Here is an 18569-nt window from a genome sequence, read left to right as displayed (position 1 = left end):
GGTTTCCACCATCTCTCAATTTTTAATTTTTTTTATTATTATATGTATAAAATTTGAAATATATAATGTGATTACTTTTATAATACCTTTTAGTTACTTTTGATACAAAATCTTGAATTCGTCACTTCTTTTATTTTTTTTTTGTAATAATATATAGTTAAGTTACTTTGTAAAATATATGATTATGGAATACAATATTTATCTTTTTTAACATCGATAATCTTTCTTTGCTTCCTTTGGTAACTCATTTTCTAAACTGCCTATGATAAAATATTTCATTGAAAAGAATACTTATATAGGTGTTATTGAAGAGACTACAAAAATTCAACATCATATGGAAAAAATTAAATACCGAATTTTCAGCTTTAAAACTTCGAAATACTGAATATATACTATGTATATAGAAGCTGTTTGGTATGCTTCTGAAAATTAAATACTGACTAGAATTTTGATTTTATAAGTCATTTTTGCATTAATTACTAAATGTTAAAAAGGAAAAAGCTATAAGGTTTATGGAATTAAATGAACAAACTTTTCTTAAATAAGTAAGATGATTGAATACATTAAATACTATGTTTTTTTTTTTTAACTGCAATATTAAGATGCCTTTGTGAGTTTGTCTGTAGCTCAAGCTGCCCAACATCAAATGTTAGGATAAGGTACATATATTATTTGATTCTTTGTGTCTTTTCTTGTTGTTGGGAGACAAATATCATTAAACACGAGGTCCTAATTTTCTTTTCCTTGGTTTTTTTTCCTTTGCATTCACGGGGTAATGTTACTGTTAATTTCATGTTAATATTTTAATACTCCTACATAGTGTCATTTTATAAATTTGGACAAATCTCCTACCCAAAAAATTAAAAAATTCCACCAAAACTTTTGCAGAGTTTTTAAATTAAATTAGTAATAATTGAATAAAAATTAAAAATAAAAATCGATTACGTTGACTTAACTTTTCGAATATATTACTGTCATGTAAAAATTTTAATGGCAACTAAAAATTGGCAAATCGTGAAAAATCCATTTGAATTTTAATTACAACACTCTGTGAGTAAATATTAAAAACCAACAAAAATCTTTTAAAAGTTTAATATTTATGATATGTGCCGCAAGTTTTACAAAATTTATTGGTTTAATTGATCTTGGCTTTTAATCTTTTTTATTTATTTTAAATTTAAAAAAAAAAAAACTTCACTTCCATTGTAAGGTATTAGTTTTTAGGTAAAGGTTCAAGCGCTAACTTGAAATATTCAAAGAAACAGCGGAGATTTCAGCGTTTTCCACAAAAGTTGTTAAGTCTAAACAGCTTTGAGTTGGTATATATTGTGCAGGCCAGCTGGTGTTGACTATAAATTACTGACCTTTTCTGGGGAAAATATTTGATGTAGTCAAGTAATCAAATTCTAACATTTTATTAAACAGGTATTATTTTGGAATCTTCTTAATGAAGTATTACTTTGATATTTATTAATTTTTTATTTTTTAAAAAATAATACTTCAGTAATGAGATATCAGGATTTAATGCCATTGCATCAAATATTAACTCTCGTTATAAATATTAAAAGAAATAAGTGCAAATAATACCTTGAACCATTAAAATCTAATCAGATGAAAAGAATAAAAAATTAGAAAAGAAAAAAATATAAAGGCCAAAGAGGAAACCAGGCTTCGTACTTTTGTCCCCCTCCCTAGAAGTAAACGGGGTTTTCGTCAAAAGCGAACTGACTAGCCCTTGACGTAATTTGACCGTTCCCAAGTCGCACGTCAAGTCAACTACATGGATGACATTTCTGACTCAAGTCAAACATTAAAACGAAATGTTAATCCACCTATTACAAAGAATTAGGTTAACTAATGTGTTGTTTATTTTTTAATTCCACAATAATAATGTATTGATAAAAAAAATCTTTTTAAAAATATTAATTTAATTAATATGCATCTATTAAAATATTCATTAATCTGATTTAAAAACTAAAATTGTCAAGAAAACTTCAACATCCTTATTTAGCAATGTATTTTTTTTAAAATTAAATGTTACTTCCAACTTATTAAGATTTTGAAATTTTAGATTGATTTTTTTTTTTACTTTCTTAACATAACATATGTCGCATTTTTAAAAACATGGATGTTAATGTGATGAAATTAATTGAACGTGAAATTTTTTCGATCAAGATATGATCAATTTAATCATTTAATTTCGTCACGTATGTAACATCATTTATTTTCATCAATTGGGTAAAAATCAAAATGTTGGTTTCAATTTACATATGGCCTCCAAGGAATTGATAACCTCCTTGATAGTTGATTAGGTGTGTTGTAAGATGTTTTGTAAGTGGGACAAAAGAAAATGGTGGTGGGGAAAGGATTAGAGCAACGTTAAAATATTAGTTGACCTGTGCACGAAACAATCTTAAGATGGACAACTGTTGAAAGTGTAGTAGCCAGCTAATGACCTAACATCGTTCTTGCATTCATCTAAACACTCACGTACACATTAAGACTGCATTCAATTTATTTAACGTCTTGTTATTTTCTCAACCCTATCGCAAAAGCAAAATTGGTTATCAACCAAATAAAATTAGCCACTCAAACAATCATCTTTGTTTAACCAAAATAATTCTCGACTTTGTTTAATTAAAATAACTATCGATGTAATATTTAAATAAATATTTATTTTTTTGTTATATTTAATTAAATTTTTTTATTTTTGTTTTGAATTAAATTTTTTTTTATAATTAACGATTGATTAATTATCGTTAATAAAAACGTCACTTATCATTTTATATCACGTAGTGTTAACATCATGTATATTGATATATCATGATAAATAATAATATGATATATTATATTTACGTAATATTTTTATTTTTTATAAAAAATAAAAAATAAAAAATAATATTTTAATAAATAATAATTAATTAATTATTGACCATACTTCTACTTAATTTTCTGCTTTTGATTAATCAAAAAGCTTTTTCTGGTTGTACAGGCATAAACCAAAGGTAGGGGGCTAGTAGGCTCCGTTGCCCCTTTTAAAATTCCAAAATTTATATATATTATTTTATTTTAAAATTTTATTTTTATTTCTTAAAAATTTTATAATCTTGTTCTCTTAAATATTAAATTTTTCATTTTCATCCCCTTAAACTTAAAATCCAGATTTGCATAGAGATCTTCTTCTCCTGTCTTATTTAATAAATTTTTATCTTTAACAAAAGAGTTTATTTGACAAAAATAAAAATAAAAAATTATTTAAAGTTTTTAAAATAGTTCATGCAATTTTTAAAAGTATGTGTCTATCTTAATCAGGCTGGGGCCTCCTTCTATCTTTGACAATGAATATTGTTATTTTTTTTCTCTACTGAAATTCTTATGTTTTTACTTTTTCAATAGTAAAAATTAGTAAAATTTTTAGTACAAAATAGGTTTGTGTTTTTTTTTCTTTTGGAAAAAATGCAGTACAAAAATAAGACAAGAAAAACAAAGGACAGACATAAATATTGGTAAAAGGACGTTGGAATAAATCTGCAAACTTGTGTACCCTGGAAGGAGAATTTATTATTTTAGGTGAAAGATATTTTGGTTTTGCAGAGATTGAATCACACAGTAGTAAAATCGTAAAAATGGTGGCCACCAATTTTAATTAAAATTCATCATAAGATCTAACTGCTCAATAAGAAAACGCGTCCGCTTTTCTGTAGATTTCTTCGTGTTGTCGTCCTATCATTCAAATCGCTCTTCTTCTCTTTCCTCCTTTGCTATATATACAAGTACAATCCCACCCTCTCTTCCGCACTCTGTGCAGCCTCACTAACTCCATGAACGTTCAAACCCTGTCTCTTGTTCCCTAGTTTCCGTTCTCTTGTCTCTCCTCTCCATGGCTCTTCTCTTCAAGCCTCACACCTCTCTTTTCTTCCTGGCGACTTGTTTTCTCTCTGTCGCTACACAAGGAAAGGCAGCGCAAGACCCGAACAACTCGATTTCCTTCTCTTTTCCTCTCACTTCCCTCCGTTTCTCTCGTGACAATGTTCGAACTCTCTACCCTTCTTCGGTTTCAGAAACCACGCCAAACTCGAGGGTTCAGCCAAGGCCATCTTCTTATAGTTATAAGACGACGTTCAAGTACTCCATGGCTCTGATCGTGGCTCTCCCTATAGGCACTCCGCCGCAGACTCAGCAGATGGTGTTGGACACTGGGAGCCAACTCTCCTGGATTCAGTGTCACAAGAAGGTTGCTCGGAAGCCGCCTCCTCCTCCGACGTCGTTTGATCCTTCTCTTTCCTCTTCTTTCTCTGTTTTGCCATGTACCCATCCTCTCTGTAAGCCTCGAATTCCCGATTTCACCCTCCCCACTTCTTGCGACCAGAACCGTTTATGCCACTATTCTTACTTCTACGCCGATGGAACACTTGCCGAGGGCAACCTGGTCAGAGAAAAGTTCACCTTCTCCCGCTCCCAAAGTACCCCTCCTTTGATCCTTGGTTGTGCCACGGACACAAGCGAAGACAAGGGTATTCTGGGAATGAACCTCGGACGGTTGTCTTTTGCTTCTCAAGCTAAAATTTCCAAATTTTCCTATTGTGTGCCTACTCGTCGGACTCAACCCGGGTTTTCATCCACCGGGTCGTTTTACCTCGGTGAAAATCCGAATTCCCGCGGGTTTCAGTATGTTAACCTTATGATTTTCCCGGAAAGTCGAACCATGCCGAACATGGATCCTTTGGCTTACACTCTTCCGATGCAGGGGATAAGAATCGGAGCCAAAAAACTGCCCATTCCCACATCCGTTTTCCGACCCGACGCAGGCGGGTCTGGTCAAACCATGATCGATTCGGGTTCCGAGTTTACTTACTTGGTCGATGACGCCTACAACAAGGTTAGGGAAGAGGTGGTGAGACTGGTGGGTCCCAAGATAAAAAAGGGTTACGTGTACGGTGGAGTAGCTGACATGTGTTTTGATGGCAATCCCATTGAGATCGGACGGTTGATAGGCGATATGGTGTTGGAGTTTGAGAAAGGGGTGGAGATCACCGTTGAGAAGGAGATGATGCTGGCTGATGTCGGGGGTGGGGTCCATTGCTTGGGGATCGGACGCTCCAATATGCTTGGGGCTGCCAGCAACATAATCGGAAACGTTCATCAACAAAATCTATGGGTGGAATATGATCTGGCGAATAGGAGAGTGGGATTTGGTAAGGCTGATTGCAGCACAGCAGCATAGAGCCATAATGGTGATATAATGTTACCACACTTTTGTGTGCATGAGAATGGGGGCTGCTGTGCCTACTTAGTAAGATGGCCCTGTCAGCGTAGATCATCCCGAATGATCGTATCCTATCAGCCGGTCTAGATGAAGCTACATGCCACGTGTCACGTGTTCATCCGAGAGGTTTTAAGCATTGCATGTACTTGAGGTACTGTTGTATGATGGTAAAGATGGGATGAGGAGCCAGACTAGAGTGTATATAAGAGGATGTAAAAATTATGCTTATCAAGTGGATCGTTTTCTTTTGTACTTCTTGTCGAGATCCCCCCATTAATTTTGTCTCTTAGTATTTCTTTTTAATACATTCATGATCCTTGTTCAAAATGGGTTTGCAATCCAAAATTTAAAATATAATTGATTAATTCCGATAAAATTTTAAAAAAAGCATCGTAAATTGAAGTATATTTTATTTAATATTAAAATATGTTTTAAATAATAAAGAATCGTTCGTCATATTTGTTGAACTTTTTAAACAAAAAAATTACTATGAAAAAAAAAGTAAAAAGAAAATATCATAATGAAAACGATTGGATTAAGGGGGCAATAATAAACCACACAATCAAATGAAAAAGACCTAAATTTTTGGCAAGAGCGATGAGGATAACAAAACAAAGGGCTTTGGTAATGGTCATCACGAAATTCAACTACTTTCCTTGATTGAATTGGTAGAAATGGACAGCTCTCCAACCAATGTGATAAATCATGTATCTAACACCTAAAATAGAAAGATAGCACTCCATCGTGATATTGTAAGCATCTTTCCTCTTTCTACTATTTAAAGTCCACTCCCATCACCCCCTTATCCTTTTACATGATTTAGCATGTTCATTATTACGAGAAGATAAAAATGGGGTTTAATTAAACATTAATTTCTCATCTATTTATGTAACTTATTATTAACTTCAAATTGTATACGTATTCGTATACGTATATAGGTAGGATAATTAATACAGGCCAACAACCCAAAGAGTTTACGAGGAAAAGGGCAGCGGGGCCCGGTTTTAGTTGGATGCATGCCAAGTAGACGACAGCTTGTCCCAACCCTTTCGCCGACTCTTAGGCTACACTGGATATTGCTTACTCTCTTATTCCCGACCATCACATGATTCATTAATTTTAGTTAAAATATTTTCACTTTTAACCTCTTCTGCGCACGTGGCCACTTATCTCATCCATCATTTCTAAATCATGTCGGTTTTCACTTTCTAACTGCTTCTTACCCAAAGTTGAAGGGCTTTTTCCTTTGCTTCGCTGTTGTGATGGCCTCCACCGCCTCCCTCAAGGAAATCAGAAACCGCCGCTCGTGCTTTCATGTTTGCCAATTATTTTGATATAATGCCTAAAGCGTCTTAAACTATTTTTAAAAAAATTAAATAAATTTTTTAATTTATTTTAATAAAAATTTTATTTTAAATTAAATAAAAATTTATTATTAATAATTAATTTTTAATAATTAAGATATTACTTATCATTTTATGTTATGTGATGTTAACATTTCATAATGGATGATAATTTGATACAATAACAGAATCATGAAATATTTTTAATCTTTAATATTAATGTCATGTCGATATTATATAAATATAAAATAATAAATAATATTTTAATTAAAAATAATTTATCAAATATTAATAATAAGTATTTATTTAATTAAAAATAAAAATACGAATGAAGTAATAGAAAAGTAAAAACTTATTTGAATATGTTTTTTTTAAATAGTTTAAGGGTATTCTCAAGTATTATGTTAACTTTTTTTTCCCATAAAATAGGTGACTAATGGCAAACAATTAATCTTATTGGATATAATATAAACAATTAATTTTAAAAATCACATTAAAAAGAAATTTAAATACTTTTTGAGTTATATCATGGGTTATGACATATAATATATTTTTTAAAAAAACAATTTATCAAAATGTGCTGTATTTATATTTATAAATTCATGTACACATGCAACGTTCACACTAAATGAAAGGGTAATAAAACAAATGTAATAATGATTATGGATAAATGGTCAAATGTCAAAATTTGGATGGAATCCAACCAAAAGAAACACCAATAGAACACAACGTACGAATTAAATCTCTAAATTTTTAATTTCTCTTGGAAAGAAAAGTTTAGTATGGAGAGTAAAACCAAAGGAAAAGCACTACCCAAAGTCCACCCAGGTGCCAATAAGAAATGGGGTTAAGCAAAGGCCTGTAAGGACAGCAAGGCATCATTCGAGCGAAGAAGCGAACAAAGAAGGAAAATTAAAGAAGGGGAACAGCTGGCAAAGACAAAAGTGGTGTGCTGTGAAATCACTTTCAGCCTTATTTTCTCGAGAAACTAACACGCACGCCCTCAGAATCTCACTTTCTGCAGCAAAAACATTGACCAAACTAAAGTGATTTTCAGCAAATGATTTGGGTAGTGAAAAACAACACCCACCGTCTTTGTTGAATTTGGTCATTGCTGCTGCCTCTGCTAAGCTCAGCAAACATATATTTTTTGCTTTATTACCAAACACGCTTAAAAGTAGGGTTCATGGTCCCCCAAGTACACTTTTCCTTCTCCACTCGTTGCCTCTGCTGAACCCCATCCTCACTTCTGTCATCTTTCCTTGTCCTTTCTGTACTAGCTCGTCTTTGTGCTCTCAGCACTGTACAATTTTCCAATCAAGAGGGTGGGATTTCAGAACAAGGATTCTCATTCTTCGTTTTTGTTTTGCTTTTAGGGTAACTTATATATATATATATATATATATATATATAGTCTCTTCCATGGGCATGCATGGCGTAGGTATGTGCATCCTTATCGTATGGTCTTCGGATTTCATTTGATGAAGGGTTTGAGTCGCTTATAGGTTGTATAAGATATTTTGTTTTTCAATGTTTGAGGTTTTGAAACTAAGGCTGTCACTAACATAAATATCACTTTGTTTCCATGTAACATTTTAAATTTATTGATATTACGTAATATTGTCTATCAAATATATATATATACAGACACACTTTAATTACGTACATTTATATGTTCATATGCTAATACGAGTTTTCAAACTTATAGTATTTCATATTCATAATTCTCAAACATCAAACAAATGAAACATATGTAAAAAATATTAGGATTATATCAAGTTAACATTAAACATGTACAATAGCCTAAACATTTTCAATTTTAGATCAAATTGTGAAAAATTAAAAATGATAATGAACAAGGAGAAACTTAAAAAAAATAAAAATAAAAAGGGAGATAAAATCTGATACAATTCAAAATAACATTGTTTGAATGATATGATTGAAATGGATCGAAATGGTCTATATGAATCGATATAGTTCGATACAAAGAGTAAAATAGAATGATAGTGCTAGATATATCAATTTTTCTTAAAATCAGTACATACTGACTAATACAACCGATACCAATATGGTATTGACAATCATGTATTAGACACATTTGAATATTTATGATCAAATTTATTTATTGATATATAATTTTTTTTATCCAAAGTAAATCGAGGAAGGGACTTTTGAACTTGAAGCCGTTGTGCTTTTAATTTTTAAAAGGAAAAAGCACTTGTTTTGCTTTTAAATTGAAGGTGCCTATATGCTAGTGAAATTAAATAGTTATTCTTTATGAAAAAGAGGCCGTTAGATGCAACAAAGAGAAAGCAGACATTAGAAGGATTAGAAGAAATCCACAGGAACTTAGGTTGGGTGTCTCCAAACATGGAAAGACGAGTTTGCTGGACCTGGTGCTTATGCCACTTTAAAGTAAGCTACCTACTTCTAATCATGACCATTTCTTTTGCTTCAGTGACCCGGGATGCCTTTGCTTTGTTCTATGCTTCTTTCCCTCGTATGCAAACAACATATTACAGAAAATCGTAAAATACCTAAATCTCTTTAAGTTTTAATTAAAACTTTATACAGATTCATTAATTATGAAATAAATAATGAGATCCAAAATACAAACATTGTTAATAAAAAAATATAAAAAGACTAAAATGTCATTTCTTCTTTCTCTTTAATTTTTTTTTTCAAATAATATGATCAGTCGACTAAATTCTCATTCGTTGGTCGATCACCCCATGGCAAGTGCTCTCCAAGGGAGGGGAGCACCCTTAGGAGCATCGATCTAATGCTCCCTTCTCGATGCTCCTAAGGTGGGGTGAGGGGGAGCACCAAATCGATGCTCCCTTCCCTTGCTGGTGCACGCTCCCCAAGTCAGCGCGGAATTTAGTTGTGGGGGGTGGGGTTGAGGGCACGGGCGGGGCTCTCATGGGAAGTGCTAGATCAACACTTCCCTATGGAGTGTGGGAAAAGGGAGATTCGACTGGAGCTAGATCTGCCGCTCCTTGACTAGAGCCGAATTTGGTGCTCTAGTTGTGGGAAGAGGTAGGAGATAGATTTTAGTTTTGAATTGGAAAAAAAATTAAAAAAATTTATACAATTATGTAGTATGATAATTTTTAAAATTAAAAAAAATAAAATTATTTTTTAATATTATCACATCATCAAACTAATAAAAATATTAACGATCGATTAAGGATTGAATTTATGTGTCTATTGAAAGATTTTCTTTTGAGATTGACTATTTGTTTTCAAAATTAATAGATTTACATGAAATTATGATTAAAAATTAAGACGGTGAGAGTTTTTTAGCCTATAGAAAAACACATAATTGACTTTCATGTCATGCTTAATTGAAACGTTAAGGGGGCAAACTAACAATAAAACTTGAATTTTTTATATGAAAGTTTCATATGCAAATTTAATAATGCAAGAGAAAGAGTGGTTAGAATTTAAGGGATAAAAGATATGTCAGTCTGCTGGAACTTAAGCCCAACAAGTGTTGAGCAATGACAAAATATGGCAACCTAAAAATAGCTAAAAGAGGAGAAAATGGAAGGGGAAGTTACTATAATTTTGTAGGAGTATGTTGTTCTGTGTATATATGTGTACATTTAATTAATGATGCAGATAAAAAATTTAAGCAAAACACTTCCGAGAAATTTTTTTTAAAGATAATAAATTTCTTTAAGATGCTGAAGGATTTTGGAAAATATTATCTCATCATACAATACCTAACAAAAATAAAAAATTAAAAACTGTACTTTCAACAAAAAGAATAATATGAGGGGGGTTGTTAAGGTTGTTGGAGAATATTTATAGGCCTCAAATGGTGTTTTAAATATAACATAATATGTTAAAAAATTTCTAAACTATTTAAGAAAATTCAAATAAACTCTTATTCTTTTATTGTGTTTAATTAAATTTTTGTATTTTTATTTTAAATTAAATAAATCTTTATAACTGATGGTTGACTACTTGCTATTAGTCAAAATACCATTTGGCATTGATGTGAATGGTGAAAAATGTCACATAATCATGTTATCATGTTACGTTATTATCAATTATGATATGTCAATACACCACATCATTATCAATTACGACAACGTGACGTGGCATATGAAAAATTACATTTTGACTAAATCAATCATTAGTCGTAAGGGTTTATTTTATTAAAAATAAAAGTACAAAGGTTTATTTAACATAAAATAAAAATATAAAAACTTGATTGAAAACAATAAAAGTCTAAGAGCTTATTTAAATTTTTCTTGAATGGTTTAAGCACTTTTTAAGGTAATACGCCTTTAAATATCAATTGAAGAATGAATATTTAGCTTCCTGGAATTTTTAGAAGGAAGAAGAGAAGTCAGGTGGCAGAGCCTGAAGGTCCTATAGACATGGCAATCTAAAAATAACTAGAAAAGGAGAAAATGGAGGGGAAGTAATTACAACAATTTTGCATGCAGGAGTACGCAGCTTTAGGCAAGACATAATTTCCAGCAAGTTTTTTTTTTTAATAATGATAATAATTTTACGTAGATAGATTATTGAAAATGTTATATATATATATATATATATATATTCCACTTACAATACTTAAAACGAATAGAGAATTAAAGATTGTGCTTCTAAGATTCTCTTTGAATACACTTGAATTCAATCCAAAAAAACACAAAATGGAAATGAAGAAGGACAGAGTTTAAGCATGATTGATTGTTAGATACCTCCTTATGTTTCCTCTTCGAATTTTCATTGCCGTTATCTTCTTTTATCCTTTAAGACTGTGCCACGAGAATAATGGGTTGTTATCCAAGTAAATGACGATGTACGTGGACTCTCTAGTGAAGTGAAGGGATCTTCTTCTATGAATGGCTTGTTGCTGAGGCATTTAGGCTCAGTGAACTGCGGCTGAGTTTTGCACCAGGGTCCCAGACATCGCACTGGACCTTAAGGACACCAGTGGCCCAGCTGCACCCACCTCCAATTTTGTGTGAGAATGCGCACGAACGGTTTTATTCTTTCTTTTTCAGGTGGGAAAGATAAGCATATTAAGTCATTTTCATTCATATAAATCTCTTGCAAGCACCACAAAAAGTCGCTGCATGTGACTCCGTATATACAAATAGTGCTAGTAGACAACCTATTGAGACCTTGGTAAGGTGCTAAAAACAGGAGCATAATGACTTGTTAGAAGGCCCAGAGGTCAAGCAACCTTAGCTATCTTCATACTGAATCAATTTGACAGCCTTACATTTGAGCCCCTGTCCCAGTCACTATTTAATTTTTGGGCTCTACCATATGGCAGATTGATTATCACCAAGATTCATTATCTGATTCACATACACTATCCCTAGGCTCAGGCATGACTTTTCAACGAGCTTGGGGCCGAAAATCAAGTTGAGGGTGCTGGTTATCCTGACGCGCGCTGACAGGATCTTACCTTGCCTTGTGAACAATTTGACTGGATCAAAATACATGACTTCATTTTATGAGCACTCTCCCTCAATTTGTAGCTGTTTTATTCTTGTAACAGTTACCTCCATCTTGAGAGTTCCCTAGCACAATGATCAAAGCTAATATACAGGAAATATCAAATTCCAAAGTTCAAGATAACCAGGCTATGTTACATCACAGTGGTTCCCTCAAGTGATTGCTTACTCCTATTTTGCCAGAAATGTTGCATAAAATTCATTGTCCAGAATCTCAATCAACGTTGCTATCCAGAAGATCTAGGTAATCAACTGTATTGAACTTCACTGCTTGCTAGAAAAACCAAAATTCATGTCTGTCGCATCATCTTGAGACAATAGATGTACACTCTTCCCGAAACACTAACGCAACAAGGAATGTAGTTCCTACCTTTATAAGCTTTCTAAGACCCCTACCGCCCGATGTGAGATTGAAGCAGACTACCTACCTCTTTTGACGATGACCACCCTAACTGCCTCCCATTTGGAGGTGATTGGCATAGGCCAGGTCAAAGTCGCCGCTACTTTGATATCACTTTGTCATAAAGTATTACCCTCTCTTCAAAATGCTAACCTGCAAAGGTGTGCAATGCCCACACTTATAAGCTTTCTAAGATTCCATGCCCGACTGCTGGGGGATGAAACATTCCGCCTACTTCTTTGGTAATGCTTGGCGTGACAATAGACACTTAGCAAACCTGCTCTCAAAAGGGTTATCTATGTTTTGAAGATCTACCAATCTCGCTAATTAGTGAGTTATAAGAAGCATAATCTGCTACCAGCCCCATCTCACTTTTTAATTTGTTGACATCTTTTGGATTTGCCTTCTTGCAATGACCATCTAATAGAATGTTGTATGTAATGTCATCTGGAACAACCCCTAAATTAATCATAGCATCTAACAGCATATTAGCATTTTTCATTTGCCCTAGTTTGCAGAGTCCATTCATAAGAACATTATAGGTTATAACACCAGGCACATGGCCATCACTCTGCATCTCCTTAAGCAACTTAAAACCCATTTTTACATCGCTTTTCTTACAAAATCCATCAATGACCATAGTATACGTAGCATCATCCGGTCTCATACCAGCACTTAACATCTCCCTCAATGTTCTTTCAGCATCGATGAGTCTTCCCTCTCTGCACAACCCTGAAATAAGGGCTGTGAAAGCCACATTATCAAGCTCAATACCATGCTTAACCATTTCATCCCTAATCTCAACTGCCAACTCCATATTTCCCTCCTTACAAAATCCATCTAAAAGTATCGTGTAAGTGAACTTATCAGGCTTTAAACCTCTCAAACTCATCTCAGCAATAAGTTTCTTTGCCTCTTTTAAATCCCCGGCCTTGCAAAGGCCATTGATAAGTGTATTGAACATAACCAAATCAGGCTTTAAGCCTTTTGACAATATCTGCTCAAATGTTGTCATGGCTAAATCAATTCTTCCATTCTTGCACTGTCCATCAATTAAGGTAGTGAAAGTAACATCATTTGGGACCAACCCTCTGTCACACATTTCTTCAAACAACCCATTCGCATCTTCCAGCCTACTCTCCTTACACAACCCATTAATCAAAACACTGTAAGTAAAAACATCAGGACGGATTCCACTATCTTCCATAGCTATTTTCAACCTAAACCCTTCTTCTAAATTCCCTGATTTACAATACCCATTGATCAAAGTATTGAAACTGACAACTGTAGCAAGCAAACCTCTCTTTCCAATTTCATTAAACACCATTTGGGCATCTTTGATTTGACCCACTCTACACAATTTATGCATCAGAATATTAAAATTATACACACTGGGCGAAAACCCATAATCCAAAATTTCCAAATAAAATCCCAAACTCACTATTGGAGAACTTATCTTCATCATTCTATCAAGCAAATATTTACAACCCTGAAATGGTAATTTAAATTTATGCTTTCTTACCAACCTAAAGCACTGAATAGCGTCAGGAACAAAACCCAAATCCGTATACGCAATCATTAAAGAATCAAAAACAAAGCCACACTGATGGGTACCTTTAGTTTCGATAATCGAAGTAAAAACCGAAGAAGCCGAGCCTTTTCCTTTACGAGAGACTAAAAAATGGAGAAGAGACCGTGCTTGATGAAACATTTTGTGGGTAATAAGGAAATGAGCCATGGTGGAGTAGGAGCGAAGCGTGTGGCGAAAGGGGGGATGGGAAGAAAGGAAGTTGAAGAAGGAGAGGAGCGAGAGTGGGGATAGAGAGTGAGGGTTGAGGGTGATGAGGTTGATGACATGAGAGGGAGTAAGGGAACGGAGGAGTTTTTTGAGAGATATGTGAAGCGGCTTTGTTTGGGAGCTTCTAATTGCTTGAGAGAGCGTGGTGAGAATTGGGTCTTCTTGGTGAGGCAAAGGGGGAGAGTACCAGGGAGTGGAGGAGGAAGAGGAGGAGAAGAAGAAGAAGAAACAACAGAGTTGGGCAGGAGAGGGAGTCAAAGATTTCGATTTTCTTCCGATTTCAAGTGTCAGCATGATTGAATTCCAGCCAAAATAACAACAAAGAGAAAGGGAAGGTGGCACTATCAGATCAGCCGCAATGGAGAGAATGAAGAAAGGAAAGGTGCGGTAGAGGAGAGAAGAAGAGGGGAGGAAAAATACACGAAGGAATTGAAAACAAAGAAGAAAAACAGAAGAGAGTAAAAATAAACGAATGAGATGAGACGACAGCAGTAAATATTTAATTTATTCTTTAATTTTTCAAAAGATAACACGTTCCCCTCTCTCCCTTTCTCACTCGGGGCTGGAGCGGGTCACCAGCTGCCAGTGCACGACGCCACCTTCCCCCATTAATCTACTTTCTTTCTCCCCCTCGTTTTTGAGTGAAAACTGCCTTGGATTTGCATGCACTTATAGTACAAGAGAGATGAGGATAAAATAAGATAAACTTCTGAGTTTGATTTGGAGATAAAAGTTTCCCTGTTCAGTTCTTCTCTACCCTGCAACCTTTTAACCTGTCAGATATTAATTCCCTCCAATCCAAGCATGATGATTTGAATGTGTTGACTGTTGAGACAGTGGCAGCTAGCTGGTGTTCTTGCTGTCTGAACTCTGTTGTGTTACATGCTTGCTGTCTACCTCTGCTTCATCAGGATCAAACTTTGTTGCCACTTGCAGCTGTCCTGCAATCTGGGTAGCTGCCATTGTATCTCATTCTGCACCATCTGCACCAACCTTGGCTCTTCCCCTTTAAAAGTTCCCCTCTTTTTTCACTTCTTAATATTCACTCAAACATTAATCCATAAAATATTTTTGTAAAATATAAAGATTTAAATTGTTTAGATAAATTATCAAAAATATTTTTAATTATTTAAATTATCTTATAAAAATAGTTTTCATCATGATCTATATTTAATAATTTTCTACCATATCATCATAAAAAGTGTTAATATATATGCATTTTCTAATATATTCAAAATATTTTTTTCAAGATTAAACATATTATATAAATAATATTTAACCTTTTTATTTATTTCTCATCATATTATTATTCTGGTTAGTTTGTTAAGTTGATAAATTGAAAATTGAAAATTGAAAAAAGAAAAAATTTTCATGTGTAAAAACCTTATTTCCAATTTTATATAATTTTTTTAATTGATCTTATAATATTTTGCATTAAATTGATTGTAGTATCTTAATAAAAATAAAATTAGAGGAATATAATTCCTATAAAATAATTGAATAAAAATAACCAATAATGTTTTGTTGAGCAAAAAGATAATAAATAGAAAGATAAAAAATAAAAAATAATGATGCTTTTATTATTTTGTTGGATCAATCTCACAAGGGAATGACAATAATTTTAAAGTAATATCAATATTATAAAGAGAGATCGAGAGATGAAAAATGTTTTACACTCTTTTCAAATCTAAGTTATTTAATATTGATTTATACAATTTTTATTAACTGGTAAAATATTTTATATTCATAAACATTTTTTCCTTTTTTTTTTTTTTACAAAAAACTTTTCAATTTCAGCAAATGGTTAAACTTTTTTGACAAGTAATGAAAGGAGGGGTTGTTTTGTCATTGACTTGATCATGTGCAACTATGAACACAAATCCTAATATAGATATAAGAAACATATGAAAGCCAGGTGTTTACATTTTCACTTTTCCTTTGGTATGAAAGAATAAAGAGGTTGTTGTTGAAATGTTGACATGTTAAAAGACAATTTCCATGCAGGGTTTGAGCCAATCAAACATCAAGATTTGAGTATATTGACATTTGTGTTTATCAAGAAGAGGCTGCATGTAATTCCCAAAAAGAACACGTATGAGCAGCAGACATTTAAATACGTAGCCAACGACCGAACCACCCAAAAAGGTTAGACGCTGCAAGCAAATTTCTCAATACCCATGGGCTGCTCCCCCTGGCTTAGGGTTGGCCATCTGCTTTTCCGGTCGTCGCCGGTCATCCCTGAATGCTCTGTCATCTACGTCTTGCCTTCTGCCACATACCACTGCACGCCTTAGCAGAAACCCTTTCAAGTACTTGTTGGGTTTTTTCTTCCTATCACTGCCACTGCCAGCACCATCAGTGTACAAATTCTTATGGTAATCACCATCTATGCCTAATAACTCCTTGTAAAATTTGATTCCACCGAACTCAATGAGATGATTAAGTCGCTTGGAAATGCTTTCGGTTTCATAGGAATCCAGGAGAGAATTCTGGCTTTGGATGCTTGGACTGGATCTAGGTGTTTGTGATGGTGATCCCTCCATCTCCATGCTATGATTCCCTTTGCGTGTATTGTTTCTCATGGCTTCCAGCTTGTACCGTGAAGGCCTGGAGCTGGAGGCTCGCTCTGTTCTTGTGATGTCGAATTCTCGGATGGGCTTCCCCTCCGAGCCAGAACTATGCTGGTACCATGCCCATGCAGCAGCTTTTACCTGTGCTAATCCATCGGAGCTGCTTGTGTTCTTTTTCCTATCCATGGGAAAGTTTCCAGAAAGGACAGCAGCAAATGGACTGAGTAGGAATGAAAGCTGGTACTAGTTGTTTTCCTTCTTAGTTACCCAACTTCCTCTTAAGAGAAATGCTGTATGTAATGTAAATCTAACTTATTCGTGATCCAATTTGGGCCTTTGCTCCGCTGTCAGAATTGAATAGGACCATTCAATAGAAAAGGGCATTCGACCCCACATAAAACTGAGAGGTAGGTAGCAGTTGGGTTCCTAGGAGGACTAAAGAGAACTTTATTTGTTAATTCACTGTCCAGAAAAACAAAACTCTCGTGCACATAAGCACAATCTAAGGAAGTGGGACAAAGCCTAATTAGCAAAGGGCAATACCCCACTGAAAAGTCAAACTTTTTATATATAAGAAGGGTGAATGGCAGGTACTTACAATAACAATGAGACCTACTGTGTTTCCCAGGGTAAACACGGTTAAATGAAAATAAGCTGCTGGCTTTAGCTTTTGCGCCTTCTGTATGAAGAAATATCAATCTGTACACGCTTGATTTCGTCCTTCAGGTCTCGTGATGTTGTTCCTCTATATTGTTGTATCCCTTCAGCATCGAGCAGATTTGAAAGGTGCTTCAAACAAGAAAGATATTTGGCCTTTACTTCAGGAGAATCACTGATTGACCTTTCAGTTGCAAACTGCATTGTGCAAAATTTAAAACAATTAACATCCTTGTGAAGACATCCGTAATTCAAGTTTATGATTTCTATGTCAAGGAATCCATCAAGGTTTCAATCCAAATATCAAATTATATATGCCAAAATGTAGGAGTAAAAGAGATTAATCTCTAATTTGGTTTTGAAGTGCTATGAGGTGCATTGCTGCATAGGAGATTACATTCAATCAAAAGCTAACAATTGTGCTCCAGAAATACAGGATATATATAACGCACGATATTAAAAACAAAAAAAATATAGTACAAAAGGGATAGTTGACATACTTTGCAGTTTTCCCAGCAACAAAACATTTTAACATTTTGAACCTTGAAGTTTATATTACCTTTGCTAGTTTATGACAAACTTGGATTGAGAAAACTTCTAATGCACCACATAATTGTAAACATTTTCTCATCTTTGTTTAATCATTCACTTTTTAGTACTTTATTTGTTAATTCATTTGCACTCCAATTTGTTCCTCCAGAAATTATTAATGAATACTGAGACATACATTTAAGAATTCCAATTTTCATCTCATAAACAAATGATCTAAAGATGCATGTGCGTGTATGCAAAATAACCTTTTTATACATCTTATTCAAGCATTGGGAGGTGGGGACAAGCATCATTGTTTTCTGAAAAGGGAGAAAAATCATTAGACCTCATTTCCTTTTTTGAAAATCATTATACCTCATTTCAATCCTATCCTTCCACTAAAAAGGATAAGTGAGAAAATTTAAGGGGGGAAAAATGACTGGAAGAAATTTAAAAGGAAAAGACACACAAGATACATATGATATATATATCATATATATATGATAGAAAGAGAGAGAGAT

The 18569-nt window shown here is 33.8% G+C and overlaps 4 protein-coding genes across 4 annotated transcripts in view; 1 reads left to right on the top strand and 3 right to left on the bottom strand.

Annotated features, from left to right (window-relative positions):
- The first annotated feature begins 3705 nt into the window (after window positions 1–3705).
- On the top strand, window positions 3706–5521 carry LOC110426871 (Eukaryotic aspartyl protease family protein). Its single transcript, XM_021442191.2, has one exon. The coding sequence runs from the start codon at window positions 3881–3883 to the stop codon at window positions 5222–5224; it is 1344 nt and encodes a 447-aa protein (XP_021297866.1). The 5' UTR covers window positions 3706–3880; the 3' UTR covers window positions 5225–5521.
- A 6107-nt stretch (window positions 5522–11628) lies between these two features.
- Window positions 11629–14724, bottom strand: LOC110426856 (Pentatricopeptide repeat (PPR) superfamily protein). Its single transcript, XM_021442169.2, has one exon. The coding sequence runs from the start codon at window positions 14582–14584 to the stop codon at window positions 12785–12787; it is 1800 nt and encodes a 599-aa protein (XP_021297844.1). The 5' UTR covers window positions 14585–14724; the 3' UTR covers window positions 11629–12784.
- Window positions 14725–15890: 1166 nt separating this feature from the next.
- On the bottom strand, window positions 15891–17094 carry LOC149526430 (uncharacterized). Its single transcript, XM_089785385.1, has one exon. The coding sequence runs from the start codon at window positions 17044–17046 to the stop codon at window positions 16459–16461; it is 588 nt and encodes a 195-aa protein (XP_089641511.1). The 5' UTR covers window positions 17047–17094; the 3' UTR covers window positions 15891–16458.
- LOC110426857 (Tetratricopeptide repeat (TPR)-like superfamily protein) overlaps window positions 17045–18569 on the bottom strand; it is a 31801-nt gene continuing 30276 nt past the window's right edge. Inside the window, exon 18 of the mRNA XM_089785384.1 lies at window positions 17045–17715. Coding sequence (XP_089641510.1) covers window positions 17524–17715 — 192 coding nt within the window. The 3' untranslated portion in view covers window positions 17045–17523. The remainder of the gene's footprint in view (window positions 17716–18569) is intronic.

This window comes from Theobroma umbraticum, unplaced genomic scaffold (assembly GCF_002168275.2).
Source record: "Theobroma umbraticum cultivar Fairchild unplaced genomic scaffold, ASM216827v3 scaffold_239.1, whole genome shotgun sequence".
NCBI classification, from domain to species: domain Eukaryota; kingdom Viridiplantae; phylum Streptophyta; class Magnoliopsida; order Malvales; family Malvaceae; genus Theobroma; species Theobroma umbraticum.
Note: the sequence above shows the minus strand (reverse complement) of the source record. Positions and strands in the feature narration are given on the sequence as shown.